General features: G+C 43.7%; 2 protein-coding genes across 15 annotated transcripts in view; one reads left to right on the top strand and one right to left on the bottom strand.

Moving 5' to 3' along the window:
- Nucleotides 1-258: 258 nt before the first annotated feature.
- On the top strand, nucleotides 259-11,345 carry fbxw2 (F-box and WD repeat domain containing 2). 5 transcript variants are annotated; one of them, XM_042059022.1, is made up of 8 exons: nucleotides 3,602-4,207; nucleotides 4,776-4,831; nucleotides 4,958-5,467; nucleotides 5,766-5,960; nucleotides 7,257-7,390; nucleotides 7,544-7,630; nucleotides 8,938-9,107; nucleotides 9,413-11,345. In XM_042059022.1, exons 3-8 carry the CDS (start codon nucleotides 4,978-4,980, stop codon nucleotides 9,699-9,701), a joined length of 1,365 nt encoding a protein of 454 aa, XP_041914956.1. In that variant the 5' UTR covers nucleotides 3,602-4,207; nucleotides 4,776-4,831; nucleotides 4,958-4,977; the 3' UTR covers nucleotides 9,702-11,345. The 5 variants fall into 5 exon arrangements, with proteins under 5 accessions (XP_041914957.1, XP_041914958.1, XP_041914956.1 ...); XM_042059023.1 differs by lacking the exons at nucleotides 3,602-4,207; nucleotides 4,776-4,831 and adding an exon at nucleotides 259-457; XM_042059020.1 differs by lacking the exon at nucleotides 4,776-4,831 and having other exon boundaries at nucleotides 3,603-4,207.
- A 249-nt stretch (nucleotides 11,346-11,594) lies between these two features.
- LOC121679927 (ras-specific guanine nucleotide-releasing factor RalGPS1-like) overlaps nucleotides 11,595-24,209 on the bottom strand; it is a 78,072-nt gene continuing 65,457 nt past the window's right edge. For 3 of the 10 annotated variants that reach the window (XM_042059004.1, XM_042059006.1, XM_042059005.1), the window contains exons 11-20: nucleotides 22,595-22,662; nucleotides 17,711-17,840; nucleotides 17,415-17,566; nucleotides 17,170-17,221; nucleotides 16,801-16,881; nucleotides 15,810-15,915; nucleotides 15,313-15,405; nucleotides 14,940-15,045; nucleotides 14,596-14,709; nucleotides 11,595-14,406 (exon numbers count right to left, since the gene is read on the bottom strand). In XM_042059004.1, the coding sequence (XP_041914938.1) occupies nucleotides 14,381-14,406; nucleotides 14,596-14,709; nucleotides 14,940-15,045; nucleotides 15,313-15,405; nucleotides 15,810-15,915; nucleotides 16,801-16,881; nucleotides 17,170-17,221; nucleotides 17,415-17,566; nucleotides 17,711-17,840; nucleotides 22,595-22,662 (928 nt within the window). In that variant the 3' untranslated portion in view covers nucleotides 11,595-14,380. Of the gene's footprint in view, nucleotides 14,407-14,595; nucleotides 14,710-14,939; nucleotides 15,046-15,312; nucleotides 15,406-15,809; nucleotides 15,916-16,800; nucleotides 16,882-17,169; nucleotides 17,222-17,414; nucleotides 17,567-17,710; nucleotides 17,841-22,594; nucleotides 22,663-24,209 lie in introns of those variants that run through there. The other 7 variants (XM_042059008.1, XM_042059007.1, XM_042059009.1 and 4 more) reach the window with 7 other exon arrangements.

Here is a 24,209-nt window from a genome sequence, read left to right as displayed (position 1 = left end):
TAACTATTTAAACTACTCAACTATTTAACTGTTCGTCCATTCCAACTGTCAGTTGTCATCAACTATGACACCCTGCCAGCTTTTTTCTCTATCTGACCTCCATCTTTTTACTTTTAGACAATATTCAACAATATTTCATTCAGTAGCCATTTTTGCATTTTCGTGCACTCGTAATTCCCTGCAATTACATTCTCTAGTAGTTGTTATTATTAGCAAAGATCCTTGATTACCGCTTGAACCTCTGTTATTAGCCTAACTGAGCAACTCCGTTAGTCTTCACAGCAGCATTCCATCGGTTCTGTAGAGTCGATGCTAAATAAAAGAAATTACATAGAAACAGTCAAACATTCGAAATAACTCGGCCTACAGGCCACTAGGCAACACTCACACATTTCTTCAGGTGGGTTAGGCTAGGCCTACAGACATTTTGGCCTTGCCACACACGTCTGATTCAGAGGTAAGTATAGACACTAGGTGATCAGGCTATCAAGTCAATAGGCCACATAAAATAGACTAATTAGACTGCCTTCGCGTATGCTAGTTTCACACCGGCACACGATTGTTATTGCTATGGTTAATTGGTTGACATAGCCTAGGCTAGAAGAACTAGGAGGGCCTACCGCATCATAGGCCTATGTGCCATCATGCCGTATCAACATAAAGATGCGATTCCAACGATGATATCCAGTTTGAAACTGGTTTCCGTCAAACGATGTTTAACACATATAGGCTATAGCAGAATGCACATTCATGAAAAAATGTTTAAATTTGAGCCCGAAGCAAATAGCCTAGGTTACCAATCAGTACCGGGGGAAAGACACAAATGACCCACGCAAGTGGAAAGCAGAGTAGCGGTAGGCTAACGTTGTTTTTAATGGTAGGAGGAGATGAAGGAAGAAGGCGCTGCCCAGGAAACATTTGAAGTGGAACAATTTTGTCATTCAAAATCTAAAATTGATCAAGCACTTGGGAGGATGCAAGACTTTCTCAGGGAAGAGACTGGTGAAATTGACACAGTAATGAAGTCCCTCAGGCACATTAACCAATCTGTCACAGACAGATCACAGTGCAGGATCAAGTGCTTGCCAAAGGACTTCACTGACAGAGAGATGAACAACAATGACGAACGCTCAACAGAAGTAAATCAGGAGCACTTAACTGACCAAATGGAGATCAAGCAGCGTTTCAACGCTCTTAAACAAAAAGAGATGAAACTGCAGTGTCAACTAATAGAAAGAAACGAAGAGTTTGAAATGGAGAAGATAGTTCTGGAGAGGGAGAGAGTGCACGAAAGAATGGATTGGAACAGGTATATGCAGGAGAGAGAAGCTGCTTTGCTGTCTACAGTGATGTCTGTGATGATAAAGCGGAAAAAGATGATGGAGGAGTTGAGAAATCAAGTAGTGAGAGAGGTGAGATATTTCTTCCACAATTTTATTCTTTTGTTTAGCACCAGGTGTTATTTCATAGTCAGTTTTAGAGAATGAATACCAAGTGTGCAATATCAATACAGTAGTTGAATGCTTTAAAATTTCTAAAAAAGTAAAAATTTCTAAAACAAAGCTTTGTATTGGAATCGTTAGTGGTATCGTTAACGTGTGGATGTGTACGATTCCGATGGATAACGTTTGGAACTGGTTCCTAACTGATACCTGGAACCGATTCCCAAGCCTAGCCTCTACTGTGCTGTCACATTCATAGCTTGATGTGTCATTGGCATCTATTATGCATTCATGTCTCAATCTTCAGAGCACCAGCAACACGAAACGTATGGAAGGAGCAGTCAAGAATTGCTGTGGGACACGCAGGAAGTGGTGGAGTTTTCGAAAATTTGAAAACAATATTCCTCGTCGGGTAGTTTGATTTTTAAATGTCATTCATTTTATTTAGTTTATTTGTTTCTGATGAAACAAAGAATCTAAAATAAGCCTATAGTTTTCACTGTTCCTTCAGTCACATCATGTAGGCCTATTTGATGATTAAGAAGCTCCTGCTCTTTAAACTATGGCTAGCAGCATAAAATAAAGAATATTGTAAGGCAAATGTGTTCCATATTCACAAGCTTTGTTTTGATATTTTCCCCCCTCAGTGGACTTCCACAAGCAGAGCTTTTAAAAACAAGTGTGAGTGTGGCAGGCACACAGATAACAGAGGACAGACATCAGCAGCTGCCAATCAAGGAGGGCTGCTTCAGGTTGGCCCAGCAGGAGAGGTCATCCCATCCCAACATTCAGATCCAAGCAATGGTGAGGACCATACAGACAGCACTGCAGAGTTAATTAGACAGAAAGAACTGAAAAAGATTGCCATAATGGAGAAGAGGGTTCGAGGGGCTGAAATGAAAAGGCAGGCAAAAGTAGGACGGAAGGCTAAAAAGACAGAGAAGAAACGGAGGAAGAAAGAGATGAAGACCTCTGCTCAGATGGAAGATAGAGTGAAAGATGTCACACTGAGGGAGCATGCAGAACAGAATGAACTGAAGATAGCTGAGCAGGAGAAACAGAAAGGACTTGGCATCCTGCACAGGATGGGTTGGAACACCCACAAAAGAGGGATCAAATCGAACAAGACTGTAACCAGCCCATGAGCCTTAGCCTACATGATTGCATGATTTTGCTTCCTTAAAATTAATATAAAAAACATGAACAGCAGCGTTGCTTTGACTTGTTTTATTGTGTGTAAATTCAAGTCCAACCAATGTAGAGATCCATGGCTAAGGAGGAACCCCCCCCCCCCCACACACACACCACGACCACAAATTTCATTATCCCATTAAATGATCTGCTTTTTTACGTTAAAATAATTTACTGACACAAGTGAACACCTTTTTCAATATTTAGTTATTGCCCCTTTACACCTGGGTGAGGGGTGCACTTCAAACATAGGTGGAGACTCATAAATGCACATCTGGCAACCCAAGGACACACCTCATGACTCTGTTACAGGCAATTTCCTTTTTATGACTTCCTGCCAGTGATCACCATGAAGACTGCAGCAATAACAGTTTCCTTTCTTTATCTTTTCAAAGAACGTACTCGTGTCAAGTTAAATGTCCATTTTTTATATTTTATGTATTCTAGTAGTAGGCTTATCACCTTCTTTATAAACAAAGACGTGGGCCTACATAAGATAAGGCCTTGTAAACCATCAAAACAATTGAACTAGTCTTGTGAATGTCTTTCTAATTCTTGGAAGAAAGACCAATCAATCACTCATGTTGCCGCTCGCTCGCTGTAGCACCAGAAACATTTAGATTTTGTAGTAGGTCCACTCCCAGTTTTGCTATTATATTTCCCCCTTTCTCCAGAAGTGACCCGACATAATTGACTTGGGGCATGGTAGCACCGTCTAATAAAATAGGTCTACAAGAAAAATAAGTGCAGCCTGCATCGTGGAGTTACAGAAGGCTACAGAAGTTTTAAAAGGCTAATTTCGTTTCCAAATTGAATGCTAATACATTATGATAAACAATTAATTCCTTCATCTAAAAATAGGCTACAGTTAATTGTTTAGCTTCATCATAATTAGGTTCGTTTAAGCTATTCGCTGACTGTTGAACAATTTACACTCTTGACCGATGCTGCACATCCTGAAAAGCAGCACCTTTTATTTTGAAACACTAACCACTGCATTGGGTTGTGTTGTTTGCCTTCACTGTACTAGTGGTCTTGCGACGGTGGCTTACAATAACAGTTTAGCTAGCTGGAGTATCAACTCTAACAAATTAAGTATGGAAACGACTTACTTGTATATTTGAAATAATATTACGCTACAGCACGAAGAAACAAATGTAGAACACTCGGCGATGCTTGCTGTTTTTTAGTTGCATCTCTTAATATAGAGGTGGTTTTCATAAATCATTATGTCTACAAACTAGACAGCTAGCTAGCTTACACCAGCACAAGCTAGTTTGATGGAGTGTGAGCTAGTTGGGTCTAGGAAGCTACCCAACGAAAACGACTTGACAACTGAGAGGTCTAAACGCGTTTTACTGTCATTGAACAAGTATTTAATATGGTATTCAGATAACCTGAGTCCTACATCATCAAGGCAAGACTACGATTATTCAAATACACGGCTTTTTATCGTTGACGCTAACATAATTTCGCTAATATTCTCGTCGGTTTTGCTTAGCTAGCTAGCTAACTTGCTATCTGTTAGCTGGCTAGCAAAACGTCCACAACCGATACCCGTTCTCCTGGAAATGGTGAGTAACGCTAGACATTCAAATCTTTGCATACTTTATACTTGTTTATAACATCTCAATTTTGCAAACGTAAGATGACACTAACTGGAATGTATAGTACTGTATCGGTGCAAAATACTTACTAGGCTAAACATTAACCGATAAAGTGAAGTGCATCTCGCTGAACTCAGCATTACAGAAGGTAATGTGAGCTAGCTATCTTTGTAACTTGCTTTAGCTATTTGCATTCCATCGATTGCGCGAGGCTAGCAAGACCACTTGTGACTGCTTGGAGGCCTTGAACGTATTGCTAATGCAGCTACCGACTACTGTAGTTATTGGATAATATTATCTGTTTTACGGAATAACAGACACGTGTCATCATCATGTATCATATGGGATCATTAATATGGACAATAACTTACACTCTTAAGTGTACAATTTCCACATTTAGTTAGCTTTGGCAGCCTTTTAAAATGCATGTTACCCCAGGTGTAATAAGTCATTCTTTTCCTTAGACCAGTGGACGTTTTAAGTGTCAGGCCTACTTATCATGACTGCATAGAGTGTTCTTCGCTACTGACGTTAGGTGTTTCAGTTTGATCTTAATTTCAGAGAGAATTGTGCCTGGCTATTCTGACATAGGTAATGATACACAGCCCGTTCCTTGGAATCTTGATACATTTGAAGTGTGAATTTATGTCAAGCAAAATGCTGGCGCAGGCCCAAATACGATGTCTGAAGATGAGATCTCATGTTCACCCTCTACAGGTAGACGCTCTGATGTGCTCATGGAGAAGGCGGCCTTTGAGGGGTGGCTGGAATCAGTCTCCGCCGCCTACCTCACACTGAGCGACCAGCAGAGGAACCAGTCGCTGGACCGCCTCATCTCCCTGAGCGGCGCCACCCAGCTCCGCCACCTGTCCAATGGGCTGGAGACGCTGCTGAAGAGGGACTTCCTGCGCCTGCTGCCCTTGGAGCTGGCCTTCTACCTGCTGCGCTGGCTGGACCCCCAGACGCTGCTCACCTGCTGCCTGGTGTGCAAGCAGTGGAACAAGGTGATCAGCGCGTGCACAGAGGTGTGGCAGGGCGTGTGCCGCGACCTGGGCTGGCGCATTGACGACTCCATCCAGGACGCGCTGCACTGGAAGCGCATCTACCTGAAGGCCAAGCTGCGCATGAGGCAGCTGCAGGAGGAGGATGCCTTTGAGACGTCCTCGCTGATCGGCCACAGTGCGCGGGTCTATGCCCTCTACTACAAAGATGGTCTCCTTTGCACAGGTAGGAGCAACACCACAAGCAAAAGAAAAAATACTATTTAATCATATATTTGGATAAGTTGTACTTTGTGAGTACACCGCTATATGATGCAATTGGTTATTTAGTTACTTAATATTACTGCCTCACATTTGTACAATGAATGTACATTTGATTTTTTGTTGTAGAGTGTTTGTGTAATTGACCGTTTTAATGCTGATTGAGGCACATGCTTTTGGAAGCTTGTATGTGTAGTGACTGTTTGCCTGATGGTGCTTCAGGGACGGTGCTCCTTACCAGAATGTGTTACGATCTGCTGCAGGCTCAGATGACCTCTCTGCAAAGCTCTGGGATGTCCGCACTGGGCAGTGCATTTACGGGATCCAGACCCACACTTGCGCCACGGTCAAATTTGACGAGCAGAAGCTGGTGACCGGATCGTTCGACAACACCATTGCGTGCTGGGAGTGGAGCACGGGTGCCAAAATTCAGCAGTTTCGTGGGCACACAGGGGCAGGTGGGTGTTGATCTCGGCTCTTGTTTAGTCTCAGCTACAGACGTGCAGGAAAACATCACAGAGGCAGTGAAGTCAGACTCCAGCTTTATTTAGACTTCAGCCTACTGTGTTTAGATGATGAGATCTGTGTTGAGATCAATGTTCAAGCACCTTTTCAGTGGGACTTCAGCTAATCCTATTTCAAGCTAGAATGGCACTCAGTAGAGTGCGCACATTACCTCCGCCAAGCCTCAACAGTGACCTTTAATGCTGTATCTTGCAAGTGAAAGTAAAGCTAATGTTCTGTTTTGCAACATTTGTGAAAGCAAAGCTACATTTGTGCAAGTGTGTGGGATGCACTCCAAAATGTAATGGCTTCTTACTTGACCCACGTTACACATTTCAACCAACTTCCATGATAATTGGGCCTATGGTTTTTGTGTAATCCTGATTACAAACCAGAGACGACATTAGTTTTTGAACTGCTGCCTCTTCTGAGAATCTGCCTGACCATGTGCAACCTGCTGACCTTTCCCACAGGTCTGCAGAATTTGGGATTGACCTTTTGACCTTTCCGAGTTTCCATGGCGTTTCTGCTGCATCTTCTTTGAACACGTTTAAATTATATCTGTGTGGTTATATAAATATTACATGTTGTCTTTTGATAAAGTTTTGTGCAACTGCTATTATTCTCTAAGATATGTATTGTGTGTGTGTGTGTGTGTGTGTGTGTGTGTGTGTGTGTGTGTAGAAATGCCTTCAGGCTTTAGGTTCAACATACCAGGTCCACTAATCTTGCTTCATAGTATGCCCCCAGGTCTTTAAAGTGTGACAGTCTCAGTTACCAGGCAGAGTACTCAAACCACATTCATTGCTTCACAATAGTAATTATGGCAGAATGCAGATGTTAAATTGCATTAGGCTTTTATGTGAAAATAATGAGAGAAATCATATCCTGGGCTACAAAAATAGTTTTAGTTTTGTTTTGATTGTGGAGAACATAATTTCAGTTGCCTGCTGAACACATTTTATCAGGAGGGCAATTGTTATGTTTGAGTTAGAGAACCACCTACTCCCTCCTGACAGGAGTGGAAGAGGTGAGATGAGTCCTGCTGTGAGAGACATGGGTGAGTGGAGAACGAAGCCTGCTGACGGTCCACTCTTCTCTCCCTCTCCGACCCCCCCCTTGCCCATTTTCACTCTCCATTCACCCCCACGTCTCCCTGCTATCTCCTCTCTCCTTTCACTCCTGTTGCTCTCACCCCTTCCGACTTGTCCCTCACCTCGCCCTCGTCCCTCTCTGTCTGTCTCTGACAGTGTTCAGTGTGGACTACAACGACGAGCTTGACACCCTGGTGAGTGGCTCGGCTGATTTCTCCGTGAAGGTGTGGGCGCTCTCAGCAGGGGCCTGTCTGAACACGTTCACTGGGCACACCGAGTGGGTCACCAAGGTAGGCACACCTTACCTCACATCTCCCATCTTTTGGCATACTTTGAGATGGCATGAGAGTGCTTGTGATGTTTTTCAGATGGTGGATGGCTAGTTTTCTATGAGGCCTGAATGTGAATGAGCATGTTTGTGTTTGTGTTTCCCTGCCCCTCAGGTTCTGCTTCAGAAGTGCGAAGTGGAGTCCATGATGCACAGTCCAGGAGATTACATCCTACTGAGCGCTGATAAGTACGAGATCAAGGTAAACATGGTTTTTACTTTCAGTTGATGTGTTGATATGCAATCTAGCCACAAGGGGTCTCTAGTGGCTTTTTTATACACTGGCTGGAGGCTCGTCAATGTTTCCTAATTGAGGAACAGGGCTTCGGTTGAGTGGGTCAGCTACAATGGCATTATTATGACCATGGCAGTGATAGCACAGTGGGGTCATATAGAATTTTTTTTTATTTTTGCTTTTTCTTTGATATCTGGAAAAGTGGGGTACATGACACTTGGTGGGCATGTAGCACCACTATGTTGATAAGGAATAAGTCATTCCCTCATTTTTGTGGAATAACTTAAATCGTGCCCAAGATTATGAAACACACACACACACACACACAATGTCAGTGCTCACACTATGCAATCACACAAATGTGCACACTAACCACATGCATACAGAATCAAACACAGACACACATGCAGGTACACATGTGTATATACACAAATGCACACACACTGGCACACTAGGGTAAAAATCTAATGATAGATAGATAGATACTTTATTGATCCCCAAGGGGAAATTTAATATACATATAAGAAAACTCCACTGTACAATAGAGACAGTAGAAGATAAACATGATACTAAAATACTAAATATACTATAAAAACTAAATCAAATATCAACAAAGTGTGCTTAAGGATGCTTAAGGATGATCAAGTATGACAGGGCAGGGACTGAGCCTGTATTTCGGAGTGCAGCTGAGGATGATCGCTTCCTTGTTGTCCCTGTCAAGGGTGCCATGGTCGTGGACAGACCCAAGCAAGATGTAATATACAGTAGAAAGGGTGGGGATAGTAATATGGACATATAAAAGAATCTTGACATACCACAAAGCAGTATGTAATATGACCGCCACATAAAGGCAGAAGTATACTTGTACAATGCAGCTACGAACATGCATTTTGGGGTCACCAAAAAATAAGGTCTGCATTGTTGTCTCAGCAAAGTAGTGCACACAATATTGTGATCTTTTAGAGAAAATGCAGATTGTGGCTTTAGAACACATTTTTTGTTCAAAATTGGAACGGTTTGTAAAGTGTACCTGTGTACCTAAGCAAGACATTGAGCGGTTGCCGAAAGCCACTATTAATACATAACACTCATAACACTGTATTTTGAGAAAGATGATCTTTTTGCAAGGGGGTAGCTCTATTGAGCTCAGCTGAGAGAAAATTGCACACTTGTAACATCAGTGTAAGGCCACTGGCTTAGTTACTGTGAAAATGTCATCTTTAATACTGCTGTTGCTCCAAATAAGAGCATTAAACAGGGCTGCGTTCCCTCAGGTCTGGCCCATCGGTAGGGAGATCAACTGCGAGTGCTTGAAGACCCTGTCCGTGTCCGAGGACCGGAGCGTGGGCCTGCAGCCGCGTCTGCAGTTTGACGGCCGCTACATCATCTGCAGCTCGGACCTGGGTGTCTACCAGTGGGACTTTGCCAGCTTTGATATCATCAGGTAACCCTAGAGCCCGTCGCCATGACTGCCAGCCACGGCAGCCGTCTCGGCAGGTTCTTAGTTCCCTAGTGAGTAGCTTTTCTTCGGAGTGTTGGCATGGGCACAGCAAGCAGTGTGATTAAATGGAAGGACTAAATCATGTTGTCTTGTGTGTTCTCTTTACTTTACTGTAGTAAAACCGAGTGTAGATGGCTTGCTTTTTTAAATACCAAGCTCAGGCCGCAACCTACAGCAATCTGTCGCATATCTCAGCACTAACACCAAGTTTCCGATGTGTGTCTCTTCTCTCCCGCCGTGGTGCTCAGGGTTATCAAGACACAGGACTTCACCAACCTCTCCCTGCTGAGCTTCGGCGAGGTGTTTGCCCTGCTGTTCGACCACAGCTACCTGTACGTGATGGACCTGAGGACAGAGTCCGTCACGGGCCGCTGGCCGCTGCCAGCCTACCGCAAGTCCAAACGTGGCTCCAGCTTCCTGCCGGGCACCACCGCCTGGCTTAACGGACTGGACGGGCAGAACGACTCAGGCCTGGTGTTTGCCACCAGCATGCCCGACCATAGCATTCACCTGGTGCTGTGGAAGGAGAACGGATAGGGCCGCGTGCAGCCTGGCTCAGACCGAAGCCAGGAGGAAGGAGGCAGCCCAAGGGTGCTCTTTGACTTCAAAACAAAACAAACAAACAATCGAGAAAAACAGCCAACTTAGATATTGCATGGACCAAAGTCTTCTTGTTTTTTGGGGTTTATTTTTTATTATAATTAATTATTTTGCTTTTAGGTTCTACAACTTTTTGACACACTTGCAGTTTCATACACTCACACATACATGCTCTCACAAACAAGACACGTGTACACACACACACACACACACATATACACATTCATTCTGCTTTTAGAAAGTGTGAGTAGAGCGAACTGGAACCCAAGCTATGTCAGCACAAACTCGGTGGTGTGATGTGGCCACAGGATGTGGTTGGTGACTGAGGGCAGCAGTTGTGCTAGCTGTGCTGTCTAACCCCTGGCCCTCGGCCTGCACCGCCTTGGTCATAAGGGAATGAACTTGACATGAGGAAGGCCCTGAAGCCCCACCACCCACCCTCGCCTCTTGGAGTTTGTGCCAAGCTGTTGATTCACAGTAAAGGAAGCCATCGCCATAATCACCTCATTACGCCATGTGTTTGACTCGTAATACTACTGGTGAGCAAATCCTGGAGGAGATGTTGCCTTAAAGTACCACGTTTCTAATTTTTTTTTTTTTTTTTGGTGGCTAAATGTCTTTTTTCGACAGATCCATCCATCCATCCATTCATAACAGCACAGGTTAAAAAACTTCACATTAGAACCAGTTAACCACCACACACTGTTATAAACGTCAAGCATGGATAAATAAAAGTCCTTTGGGTCGGACAACATTTAGCTGTTCCTCTATTCTTCCTTTCACTCTACGTGAAGTAATCCTCATTTTCTTTTTTTTTTTTTTAAAAAGCATACTTTCAGAAAGCCACCGTGTGCATCTTCGACAATGTACGGGGGTTTCTTAACATTTCTGGGTTGTTTTGAGGTTGTTTTTTCTGTAGTCTTGTGCCTTTCTTACATAAACACACTTACTTTTCAAACATCTGAGCCATTTTAGTAAAGGTGCAATAATATGTAATGTACGTGAGCAGGAGGTGTACTCGTAACCCTGCTCTTCTCACACAAGTCCTATTACTAAACCTGTGTACACTACTATGTGTAGTCTTTTTTTAATCATTTTAAAGTATTGTGAGCAACTACCACTACCTAAGCTCTGCACAATTGGTTTAAGAACCGGAAGCACTGGCTTGGGCAGTTAGGTTATTTGGCTGAGGCTTTTTGCTCTGGCATCCCTTCTCTCCTCTATGTACCAGTAATTGGTTCGGAGTTATTCAGATCAGGTTAATTAGTGAAAGTTACGGCAGGTTTGAGGTCATGCCCGTGACATACACAGATATTGTATGTAACAAGTCTTCCACAAGAGTGGATAAGAAATGCAGGCATTAAACTGCTTAAAAAAATGCATGTCATGAATTTACAGAATACTGTATGTGCACCTGGGGGGGGGGGAGTGAAGAGAGGAGCGAGTCAGGCACTGTTTTAAGCTTTTCTTCTGCCATAGTGCACAATCAGACCACCCATCTCAAAGCGTGTGACTGGCTTGGCTAGATGTTAAAAAAGTCAAATATGCTGCCTTTAAAATAAATGAAAGTAGCTAACTCTTGCACAATCTCTTTGTTCCCCAATGAGTGTTTGCTTTAATAAATAACTAGGGAGGAATGTATGGGTTTTGTTTGTAGCAAAATGTGTTCAGCTTATGATCTCTTGATTTATGATTTGGTGAGCTGACTGAATATGAAAGCATCTTGTAATTCATTGCACAGGTGTGTATACAGGACTGCATACTCACAGTTCTACAGGTCTATGTGGTGATGTGAGTATGCATAGACTGCATCACAGACATCAGGTCTTATAGCTAAGTGGCATTTAATACACAATTCAGTGTCATTTAAAGCTGATATACAGCAACATACTGTACTACAACCCCCAAATGAAGAGGCATTGAACAAAGTAAAATGGCAATACAAAGTGTTAGTTGAACACAAGTCACATGCATTGTCACGTTACTACATCATGTAGATATGTTTAGACAAAATATAAACAATTATATAAACACACATGTCCAAATATGAAGTAAAAAAACGAAACAAAATACATTAATAAATACACTTATATTTATATATCAGCAAGACTGTTTAGAGAAAAGTACAGTTTGGTGGTAGTGGTGGTAGCTGATCCTAACCAATATGAATAAAACAAAAATAAACTTTCTGGCACTGCTGTCATACTTAGTAGGACACTCTGTAATGGCAGGTTTCCCTTGGAGAATAAGTTAGCTTTACTTAAATGCAAGTTAATCAGGGCCTGCACGGACATTTTTGCACATTTTTGATGCCTTTTTCATTGAGACAGGACATCACATTTCAGGGGCAATTCATGAAATTAACTAAATATACTGTGTCAATCGTGCTATTGCTTATTGGGATATGTGTCTGTAGAGGAAATATTTAGTATTTACGGTCAATAATGCAGGAGACTATCTGCTAATGGCAGCAATAAACTTCTATCAGGAAAAACATAACTTAAAAGCAACTTGTGATGTGAGAAAGTTTAAGCTGTGTGATGTGTGTTGTAGAGGCAATCCAAAACTACAGCAGTCTTGTTGATCATACCCGGTTTTGTGAAAGATCTGGTTATTGAAGTTCTCAGTGTATCACACCTTACAAAGAGGAGGGCATTTTGTGTGTGTATGTATCGATGCTTGCAAGGATGTGTCTATCCTAACGGTGTCTGTGCAAATGCCTACACTTTGTACAGCTTCCACAAAAAGCATTATTTTTCAAGCCTGTTCATGTGGCACGCCACTATTTATATAAAAACAAAAAAACACTAAGTCACAGAGGAGTGGTTACAATGATATAAAAATAAATAAAAACACAACCTAAATCCATACATTCAGAACACACCGTTAAAGAGTTATTCTGATTGTCTCAAATTAGCCTTGAAACACTTAATGGAAGGCCTTTTGACACCATGCATAGCACAATGGCAATTTTTTACTTCATTTGGATTTTAATCAGTCAATCAGCAAGTTAGCCCGTTTACAATATTACAGGCAATTTAGATACATTTTTCCTTCGATGCTAGATTGCCAGTTCCATGAAGACTGTTAAAGAGAGCCTTCACTAACTAAACTATTCCATTACTCTTCATTGAGATTTTTTTTTTTTTTATCTTCCTTACATTTAAGGTGAACAACTAATGTAGCTTAACAAAATTTCCAAAAGCACATTCCAGTGATATGAAACAAAATCACTTTGTAACACTGCTACTGCATTCATTAATAAGCTCACAATGGAAACAAACAACAAAAAGTAGCTTAATAAACTTGTGGTACCAATCTCACTGACAGTTTCTTCACAGTAACAGCTTGGTTTGCATCAGTTCTAGTAATGGCTTACTGGATTGATGACTTTTCTTCAGTTGACAAACTTGTTTTGTCCTGGCCCAAAATGTGACACTATGTTCACAGCTGTACAGAACTTGCACCACCATACTGGCAGTACTGAATGTTTTAAAGTAAAACCAATACACGGTTTTCTTAATGTGTGGTATAACAGACACCTTGACGCGTGACTGTCCCAAACAAATTCATTTTTTCTTAGGTGATCTTTACTTTGTGGAACCAGGACTGGTGCATTTGTGGAGCTAAATGAACATTTATTGCTCTCGTCCTGTTTTACATGCCTGTACTGGAGAATGCAGAGTTGACGTTGATGTGACTGTCCAGTTTTAAGGCTATAATGGAGATTAAGACAGAGCAAACCATTTTGTAACACAAGACTGTCTATGTCTCAGTGCAAGTAATAACTACATAATTATTGAGCAAATTCAAGTTTCATGTCCCAATTGTCATGTGCAGACAGTTCATATGACTCTTACACATGAGATGAGCGGAAATTTCAAGTTTTTCCAAGAATGGATTTACGTTTTTTCCTTAAGTATTTTCCTAAGTACCTCCAGATTTACAAATAAATATTGTGCAGGTGAATCTGTTGGATCAGCATTAGACTATTAAAATAGTCTAGTAAAATACAACCAGGGGTGCGACTCCATTTTATCCAATACCAGACTTTTGGCAGACGTCCTCTCAACTAACACTGAACAAATGTCTTCCCTAGTTAGCTTATGCATCACATCCAACTATACTTCTAAGCAACCCAACATGGGCTATACAGTAGCACGTGCTCATTCACATTTTGCAGTAGAGGCATGTACACGCAGACGTCTTCGCACACACTCACATACACATATACACAACGGCAGAAAGCGTCCATATAAGGTTGGGGGAGGGGGATTGGGGTGAGCTAAGATAAGAGGTGTGTGTTCAGGACTTGTCCTCTAATGACGGGGAGACCTTCAGCATGTATCGCAAGCACAGCAGCAGCAGCGGCAGCAGCAGCGGCGGCGGCAGCAGCAGCCAATACCAAGAGCCGGTCTGTCCATCTCTGCTTGCTGCCAGCACACACACACACACATCCATCCATGCTCCTCTCTGACCCATCCGCCTGGGTGTCCACGCGTGTCCGTCGTCATCAAAGAGCTTTGGCACTGATGTGCCCCCGAAAGGCAGAGAAGGGGGCTTTTATTTGGAGAGAGGAACGGGTGAAGGGGGGGGGGGGGGGCATTCCTTTTCACTCAAAGGACATGAGATTGGCTGGTGTCTGGAGAAGAGATCAGATATTATTTTAATTTCACAGACAAAAACACATCATTACATTTCAATATATTTTTTATTACAGATTATATAATATATATCTGTTGTTATAGACCATTATTACAGAAAATGATGAGAAAGGAAGACGATGAGATTCAGTGCATGTGATGATGAGAAAGCGTCCTCTCTGAGGTACCTTGGGTCTGTTGCTCCTGCTTGCCTCTTCCAGGCTTTTGTGCCAGAGGATGGCCGAGAACCTGGAACTCGTCTGGAACTTGTAAACATTCCCTTCGGAGAGAGAGCGGAAAGACTGATTTAGTGTTTAGAGGGCAAAAGGGAAGCCCTCTCCCTCTCTGTTCCCCTCTTTTTTTTCCTGTTTGAGTTCCGCTGTTCGGTTTGACCCTCTGGGTTAACAAGGGGAACCTCTGACAATGAGGTCATTTTGTTTTTATATGGTGGGGGAGAGAAAGAGAGAGAGGGAGAGAGAGAGTAGGCTTCGCTGCGCTGCTGACTATGCGTTCGGACCGGTCCGGGCCTCACCTTTGTCTGGGTCGTTCAACTGGAAGATGTTGGGCCTTGCCGGGTTGTCTGGCAGAACCGCCATCCAGCCAATTACGGACATCGTTTTACAGGGAGCAGATTTGTACTGCAGAAGAGGCCCAGATGAGCCAACATGACATCAGTCAAATAAGCACAATAACAGACCTACACATGCAGGGTTAGTGAGCGAGGGCTTGTAGCGAGCCTCTCTGCACATTTCACACGTTAAATGGTTATTAGTGTCTCCTTCTGTTCACCTCATAAATGAGGGATCCAGAAGTGTCATTTTGTTTGAAAACGAATCTGATTGCAATAAATGCTTATTGCATGCGCGCATGCATCAAACCCACAGACGAGAGCCAGAGCTACTCACATGCTTTCTCTCCGAGGCCCGCAGCGCTTTGGTCCCGTAGAGGCTCAGGGTCGTTCCGGAGAGAGACACCCAGTACCGTGTCCATGATGACAGCTATACATCAGGGTTTAGACAATAACATTATCAGTCAGTTTACCTTAGACGTAATGAGATCACCATGCAGAACTGAGACTGGATCAGGGCCAAAATGGTCATGTAAGCTTTAACCAAAGAGCTCTGTTCTAGAATCTTTGGCTTTAACACATGAGGATTTTCTCATGGAAAAATGGGGGTCAATGTGCAAAGGCTCTAGTACCACACAGTTTGCTCACAAAATGCACACAATTCATACCTTGATACCTTTGCTATCTTGTGGTATGCATTTATTGCATTCTGCAATTTAACACAGCTTTTAAGCATTGACCTCCCAGAGGATCACCAAAAGGTGTCTTAACCTCCGTTTCATTGCTGTAGGTCCGTCCGGCGTCACATAAACGTTAACGAGCTGCGGCGCTCACCCTGGGCTTCTTGCCCCTCTTAAGCATGGTCTTCCGTCTCAGGGGACCCTCCATGGTGACGCTCCCCGCCTCCGAGGCTCCGCACACAGCGTCCAGTGGCGAGGGGCTAGTGGGAGGATTGGGAAACCAAAATGGCTGTCATTTAAGAACGCTCGGTCAGTTTTAGACATAAGGGTGCTGAGGATGATTGAGCTGATGAACGAACGTCAAGCCAAAAGCTGACGCGCGTCTTAATGTGAAGGTATCTATGTATGTGTGTGTGGGCAATGCCAAAGAACATGTATTCATTGTTATTCTACGGTGTCGTACAGGCTTCTAGTACATTAGGAAAAAGGGGAAATGGTCATCCAGGCTGGATAAAAGGAGACTAGGCTAGTGGTCAGATGTTGGATGGTGGGGCTCTCTGAGGTCAGACCAGAGGGAGCACTTGCTGACGGGGTGCGGGAGATGGAGGACAGCAGCAGGCAGGGTGGAGGCTGGAGGGGGTGGGCAGTGTAGCTATGTGTCTCCCTTTGGGAAGTGCTGGCGGTTGTGCATTTTTGTGAGTCATACACCTTGTGCCAAAATGACAAGTGGTTTTAAATGGTGATGGAGAAATCAAGCCTGCGTTCTCGATCAGAGTGAGATCTTTTTAGGTCACCGAGTACTGAAGGCCAAAACCCTCATAGGTGCGTCGTTCACCAAATTCACGTCAACCCCACCACCACCACCACACAGCAAGATCTAGAAAATGTCCTGCAAAACTCATTCAGAGCAATAGACAAAAGATTTGCGCCGGTGCATGAGAATGCCAGGATCACCAATCAGAGAAGATCCAAACCAACTACTGCAAGGAAACAAGGGAGAGATCGAGAAGCAAACCAAAGAGTGATAAGAGGAGGGAGAGCGAGAGAGATGTCCGGCATGCACGTATGGCTGACTGTGACCCCCAGCCCCAGGATGAGTGACCTACTGCATGACCTTTGACCCACCACCTGAAGGAGCACTGTACCTGTAGATATAACTGCAGCTCTTGGGGGGAAGGCGTGGGGGGACCCTCCAGTTGGGGCCTAGCGTGGCGTACATGCGCCCCCTGTTCACACACGGTTGGTCAAAGTCAGTCTAACCCCCTAACAGCCGACTGAGCTCATCAATAGGACCATGATCACACATATTTCACTTCCTATTTCATCCTTTGGGTAATTGTTGTCGATAACACAAACATGAAGAACACCAACCATTCGTTTCTGGGATACTGATTTTAAAAAAATAACAATAAATAATACATTGGCACATCGGATATAAGACAACAGATCAAGCTCACAACATTCACACAACAAAAAACGCAGACAGCTAAACATGAAAGATGTCAGCACCTCACCTTTCTACTCCTGATGACAAGTCTTCATAGAAGGAGCTTTCACTGCTGTCTGCTGAGGGTTTAGACAGAGAGGAATGACACCCCAGAAAGCTTCTTAAAGGGCCAACACACAAAACTCTGACTAACTGTGGTGGAAGTACTATACAATTTTCTAATTTAAGAAACATACAATTAGGTTTTAACACGCGTGAGATCACATCCTAGTATTTCTTCAGAGAGGTTAAAGCAAGAAAACTTAGGCTGACCAAGCGATAAGCCATTGGTGAAGGATGCGTTGGCGGGGTTGTGTCTAGCAGGACTCTGAGACTCCAAGAAGCTGTCGTCCAGCAGGTGGCGAGCTTTCTCAAAGGGTAATGTAGCACTCTTGCTCTCCACAACACCAAACTGATACATCATGCTAAGAGAGGGAAAGAAGGTGGTGATATATACATTTTCCGATCTTTCAATGCTGATATTGATCAGCATTGAAAGATCATAAAAAGTATAGTCCATAATTGAGCATATGTGTGTGTTTCCTAAGGCATTTGTGAGGGGGACTGACTTGTTGCCGAGGCTGTGGCTCTTTCTGTGGCGTGAGGGGGGAGGGGTGGGCATGTAAACGGCCACTGATGCGTCGGGGCAGGTGGGCCTGCGGCGGTTATACCTCACAGAAGCAGACACCTCTGAGGGACCTGGAAGAGAACAGACGGCCTTGAGGCCTAACAAGACAACGTTCCACTGATCATCTGGTGAGGTTTCCCCAAGCTGGAAAGGGTGATGATAATCTTTCCGTTCACACTAGTAAACAACAACGGCTCTCAGTGATGCAAGTCTCAGGAGTGTAACAGCATATCCAGAGATGGATGGAGAAGACCAAATAATCCTACAAATTATAATAAAATTGTCGTTGGCGGTTTTGCATTTCAGACAGAGTAAGTTATTAAGATATATTGCCGTCTAGATCGCATGCCGATAGGCCAGTCAGATTTCCGAGACCCAAGGCCTAAGACACGACAGAACTGGTCAGTGTCACTGACCGGCAGACAGACTCACGCACAATTTCTTTTCCACAGGACCATCACCACGGCAGCCAAACACTCTTCATCTGCCTTTGACAGTAACCGTAATAACAAGCCTGTTGAACATCATTACAACACTAACGCCAGTGAGAGCGGTGAGTACTGTACAAGTGGGTCTCTGGCCTCTAAGTCACACTGAGGAAACGCTCAACCTCATCTCTAGCAGACTCAACAGGACCTGTGTTTTTGTGAACACGGGACAGCTGCACGTCATCCTCTAACAATGTCCAACCGCTGGAAAACGAACTCTCTAACAACTACTCGGTCTATTCTGCACAGCAAAATGTACTGTATCTGTGCTCTACTAACTTGTTTCATTTCTGATTTTGTACAACAGATAAGTGGTGATCTTCCCTTTATTGTACATATTTGAACTAGGCTGCACAAAGTCACGTACAGGGCACAATGGCATCTTAATTTTCATTTAGCGCTGTGTGCAGAAACAATCTGTTCCTGCGGTTCATTCTGTTGCTATGACACAAGGGACTACATTCAGAATAAATTCATCACGGCTCTGTTAAGCACACACGAACCCCTGGGAAATGTTGTCATTTCCCCTGCAATTATGCCTACGAGTCTGTTTGAGCCATGAAGGGGGTGCTGAAACACATGGGAACCCATAATTCTTTTGCTCACATAGTCAGGCCAGCTTTCTCGAACAGCACAGCCTGAGTGGGTAAAGAGCTGCTTTCCAGCACACTCTCTCACTGTTCTGGCCTCCTTTTAAATGTCCATCACACAGGTAAGCCTGGGGGGTGTAGCTTCACGGGCTAGATACCAGGCAGGTCGTTAAAAGGGCTGAAATATGTCTCCATAAAGCTCAAGGCAGAATGTCTATGCAGGCCACCTCGCATGCCAGGTGGGTGACCTATGACACAAATGTGTGTATTGAGGAAGCAGGCTCTCCTGCTGCAAGCGCCCTTTTAACAATGTCAAGCTGTCACGCATTGAGGTAGACATGTGTTTCTGTTTTTTCTTTGTCTCCCCTAAAGCTGAATTCAGTGTCAGTGGGTCACGTCTAACAAGTGGTTCAGGAGCATAGTTATGAACCGAACTGCAGCACTTAGTCATCAAAGGGTAAACGCTGTATCTAAGAGTACTAGTAATGTAATTTCAGCATGTCGAGGTCATCCGTCTATCAGTGTCTTAAGTCGTAAATTGACAAGACACAGATTCCCAGGGAACATGTCAATACATCACAGTCAGTATGAACAGAGTTTTCCCATCACCCCGCCAGGATATATATGTCTATGGCTCAACGATATGGATATATATGTCTATGCCTCAACAATGTGTGAGAATGAGAATAGAAGTTCAGGAGCTTCATGTTTGGTGCACATTTTGTGTGGGTGTTTTTATTCTAGGTAGAGCCAGCTCGTCACTTTCCGCTCCCCCACCCCACATGTGATGATTGTTCTCCCAGATGTTGAGGTCACCCTTGACCTCGACAGTGACCTTGACTCATCTATCTCTCTCAGCTTGCACTGCCTACACATCTTCCAGAACCTGTCCTGCTTTTTGCATTCAGTAAAATGCAAATGTATCATGTACAAACTCCATCTTGGAGGTACACATCATTCTCAGAGAAAGCGTCTTTGCCCTACACTAAGCCACAGTCTTCTAGTGGTGCACACACCTCAGTGACTTATGTGCAGTTACCTATAGATTACTTACATTCAACCATGCAACAGACTCAAGGCACATATACCCCCCCACACACACACACGTGCATGCGCACACAAGCACACACACAAACACAGGTGGTGTCTCTCGGAGATCTCTCCACACCACACCACCCACGGCCCACGGCCAAACAGGAGGAGCCGTTTGGTCATTCCTGGCAGCCCGTGACTCTGAGAGAGGCTCCGCTATGGAAAACATCACTGCCTGTTTGTCATTAGCAGGCACACGCTCCCTCGCTGCAGCTCTCACTGCCCTCCGATGACCAGAGCAGCCCAGGCTGTGTGTCTTTGCCCCTGGGTAGCCACACACACACACACCTCTCTGCAGCCACACACACACCCCAACACTCCTCCCTCTCCCCCATGCTGAGGGGAGGCTATTGGTCACTTCTTAACAGTGATGTTTGAATAACCGTGTGGGTGAGACCTCCTGGATCATCAACAAATCTTAAAAAAATCAAAAAACATTGGAGTGGGAGAGTGAGGGAAGAGAGAGGGAAAGGCATTTGATATGCTCAGGATTGGAAAATAAATTTGATTGCTTAACCTTGCTTTTTAATTCCAACTCCAATGCCACACCGTCTGGTTTGCCTCACTCTGAATGCTGCCCCTGTTGAGATTCTTGAGTTGCACTACCTCATCTTTTTGGTCGTGCCTGGTGAAGTTTGTGCATCAGCTCATCCAGCAGGACCAAATCATGTTGCATAAGAGAATCTAAACTAAACGGATTTTTTGGACAAGACAACAGTCCACATGACGGCGTTGCTTTTGTACAAAACAGATGGAGTTCTCACTGCTATTTCCTCATGGCAGCCACTGTGGAGCCCATAGACTGAAGGCTGCTTACCATGCAAGTCATTTGCGCACAGGGAAATCTATAACAGTGGTTCCGGGCAACTCAACAGCAATAACAGTAATGTCGATAGAAAGATTAACGTCACCAAAACAAGTGCCCGTGCCTTCTGGCCAAGCCATTACAGGGATTGTCATTATAGCAAATGGCAATAATCTTGGGCGGAAAAAATAAACACACGTACTAAATAGGAAATTATGTCCTGTCGTTGTTAATTCCGACTTGGCTGGAAAATCTGCATACAACAGTTTTAATTGCATTTGCAGGGACCGGCGCTATATTTGGGAGTCATATTAGTTAATCTCACCCTGTCTTTGTTGGGCCAGTAGGGCAGTTACACCAAAAACATGGTGTCTCAGATATTTCCTGTGGCTCATGTGATGAGAATAAAATGTGCAGTAAAGTGGCATGGCGAGGGGGCCTGGGTACTGATAACCATGACAACCCTTTCAAAACAACATACATAGCCCAGTCACGGGAGCTCTCGTCTGAGCTTTAACATGGAAAAAAAGGCAGAGGTTATGATCCTCAAGAGCCTTGCTTGGAATGATGAGGACATTAGGCTATTCTCTCATTTCCATCATTATCGCAAAAACGCAGTACATGTAGTTTGCGTGACTAGGGGCTTGCTGACCCAGTTGGATGCATTTTACTGTGCTTTTATTTCCATTTTCAGAAACGTGATCTTGGAGTCACATGATTGGGACATGTGTCCAAAAAAAAAAAAAAAGAATGGTTTTGCTGGATACCACCCTGGTAGAACAAAGTCGGAGTCACACCAGTGACTTGAAAGCTTTTGTAGGGGGAAAAATCTCTTGACAAGCCTGGGCCTCCTATTCTTGCTCTGCTACCTCACCCTCCTAAACCCGCTCTGATGTTTCCTCATATATTAATGCCTGTGCACACACCCCCTCCCCCCACCCCCCGACCTCAACATTTTGGCACTTAATTCCCCTGGATGCATTCCAATCCTGTTAAGTCACTCCCCAGTTGCTCCAACTTTCGCACATAGAGACCTAGTGGGGGTCTGTTGATGTTTGCGCTCACAAATCACAGAGGTCTCCCAAACCCTTCTTTGGGCTGTAAGATGGAGACCCCCTGTTGCTTTGAGGACCATGATGGGTGAGCTCGGTGTGGAGAGATGACTATATGTGTGAAGTTGTTATTCAGGAGTAACGGCTGGCTGGGGACCCTTGGATGTGGCCTCGTGTGTTATTTCAGATCCACGTCAGAGCTCCGAGGCTCGCTGGCCTCACCCGCGGACTCAAAGGAGGGCCTGTCATATCCATCAGGGTCCTCCAATAACCGACCGGCTGCCTGCTGTTCTAGATGGACAGTGCACTTTTGTTGCGGCGAGAGCATTTCAGCACTGAAGGGACTCCCACCTACGTAAGATGGACGCCACCCAAAAGCATGCCAAGGAGGGATGGAGGGAGGGGAAGCACCCTGTGACTAAAAAAAAGGTCATTTGTAGGTTAGCGCTACGCCCAATGTACTCTAAGCTTCACAGGTTTAACAGCCTGTCTCTGGGGGGAACTGCTCGGAGGAATGATTTATGGCCAAGGATGTGACTTAGAGCTGGTCGGAGGTTCGAGGGACCCCACGGACCCAAAGGACCGGCAGGTATACAGAGGGTTGCAATATGTCTGGACGCATACACACACGCACGCACACACACAGAGAGAGAGCTAGGCCGATAAAAACACACACACATAAACACACACACACACACACACACCTCTTTAATAATGTTAGTTCAAGAAACATATGTGTATACACAGTAAGCACCCACGTCAGGATTCATTGTTAGATATGCCTCTTGAGGCTCCTACCTGCAAGATCTTCTTTAGACGAGGCCATGCGTGGTGAACTATTTCCTGGCTCAATCTTCAGAGACAACCTATAAACCATACAAAGCAAAGAGATATTCAAAATCCATTGCACATTTGTTTCCCTCAATGTAGCCAAGTACTTTTTATCCTGGATAAATGGGGATCATTATTAGACATCACATCAGCCAATGACTGAGTGGTCCTTCAGTGTACCTCGACAATATTTATGGCAGTGCAGCACTCTTCCAAATCTGTACCCTTAAAATAGTGAGACCCTTTTATTTGATTCTCTTGGGCTCACACAGCAGCTCTGTTTATTATGTTTGGACTCGAAAAATGAAAGTCAAACTGATAAATGCAAGCGTTTATGCTCATAAATGTGAACATGTATTCAAATAATTGACAATTGTTTTATAGTGTGTAGAAACCTAATATTTCTTTCCATAAATGCAGCTTAAAATATCCAACTCCCTTTAGGCTCCTAATTCTTACACTAAAAGATATATTCCATGTTGTCATCATTTCATAAATCGATTATCTTTCTAATTATCTTTCTAATTATCGCATAAAAACAGTTAGGAAAAGCCTCATTCCATCCACAAAACAGTGCAACAATGACGGGCAAATTATCAAGGATAAATAACAGTATATCTCAAGAGGCAGTTTTAGGACAATCATAAATAATCCGATTCAACCAATATCACAGTAATTTCATGCTCCATTGAGCTGAGCAGTAATTATTTGAGGCATGCTACTGTTCAGAAAAAAAGTGAATACAGAAAATGAATTGCAAATGGCCCATCATTTTTAAGTCAAATTGAAATTACCACCACACCATGGTCTTCAGCTGTATCTATGTCACAACGATTTACTGAGGAGTGTCGCAACATCTGACAGCATATCATAAACAATGTGGAAAAGGTCCATCTAACCAGACTAGAATGTGACTGACAGGCAAATGGTTTTTAAATGTCCAATGTGCGTCCATGAATTACCCCTTAAAATTAATCCAACCGTAAATTTGAGGGCTAGGACTTGGCCTTTATATTAACAGTTGTCCAACTTTCCTTCTGTAAGTCTTGTTTTCATTCCAAGGACATCGCGAAAACCACAGGGAATCTTTATCCACAGTTTAAGGAGAAGTTGAGAGAAGTCACAAATATCAGATGTGTCGTGTGTGGAACAGAACCACTGAATATAAATGGGGATTTGATGACCAATATAAAAACAGCATCAAAACACTTTGAAACAAATGCTCTCAAAATACTCATTGCTGATAGTCACTACAACCATAAATTAAATAATAACGAAATAAATAATTCTGATATATTTCAGCGATTGCAAACTTTTATCATTTACGTTTATATTAACATTTACAGGTGCATTTAAACCAAAAGTCTTTCCACTGACCGGCCGAAATGTTCTGGGCACAGTGTCTCCCCATTACACCAGCACCTGGGCACCGTTTAACATGGGAAGGGTCCAGACAGTGGCCAGCATGGTTTCCTCAGTAGAGTTACACGAGTGTGCCCGCACAGTAGAACCAGTCAAGTGCATTTTAACAATGTACGCTTTCTACTCTCTAATTATGCCGGCAGAGCTTATCACTCCGTAT

The sequence above is a fragment of the Alosa sapidissima genome, chromosome 13 (genome assembly GCF_018492685.1).
Source record: "Alosa sapidissima isolate fAloSap1 chromosome 13, fAloSap1.pri, whole genome shotgun sequence".
In the NCBI taxonomy this organism is placed as follows: domain Eukaryota; kingdom Metazoa; phylum Chordata; class Actinopteri; order Clupeiformes; family Clupeidae; genus Alosa; species Alosa sapidissima.
This window is presented reverse-complemented; position numbering and strand designations above follow the sequence as displayed.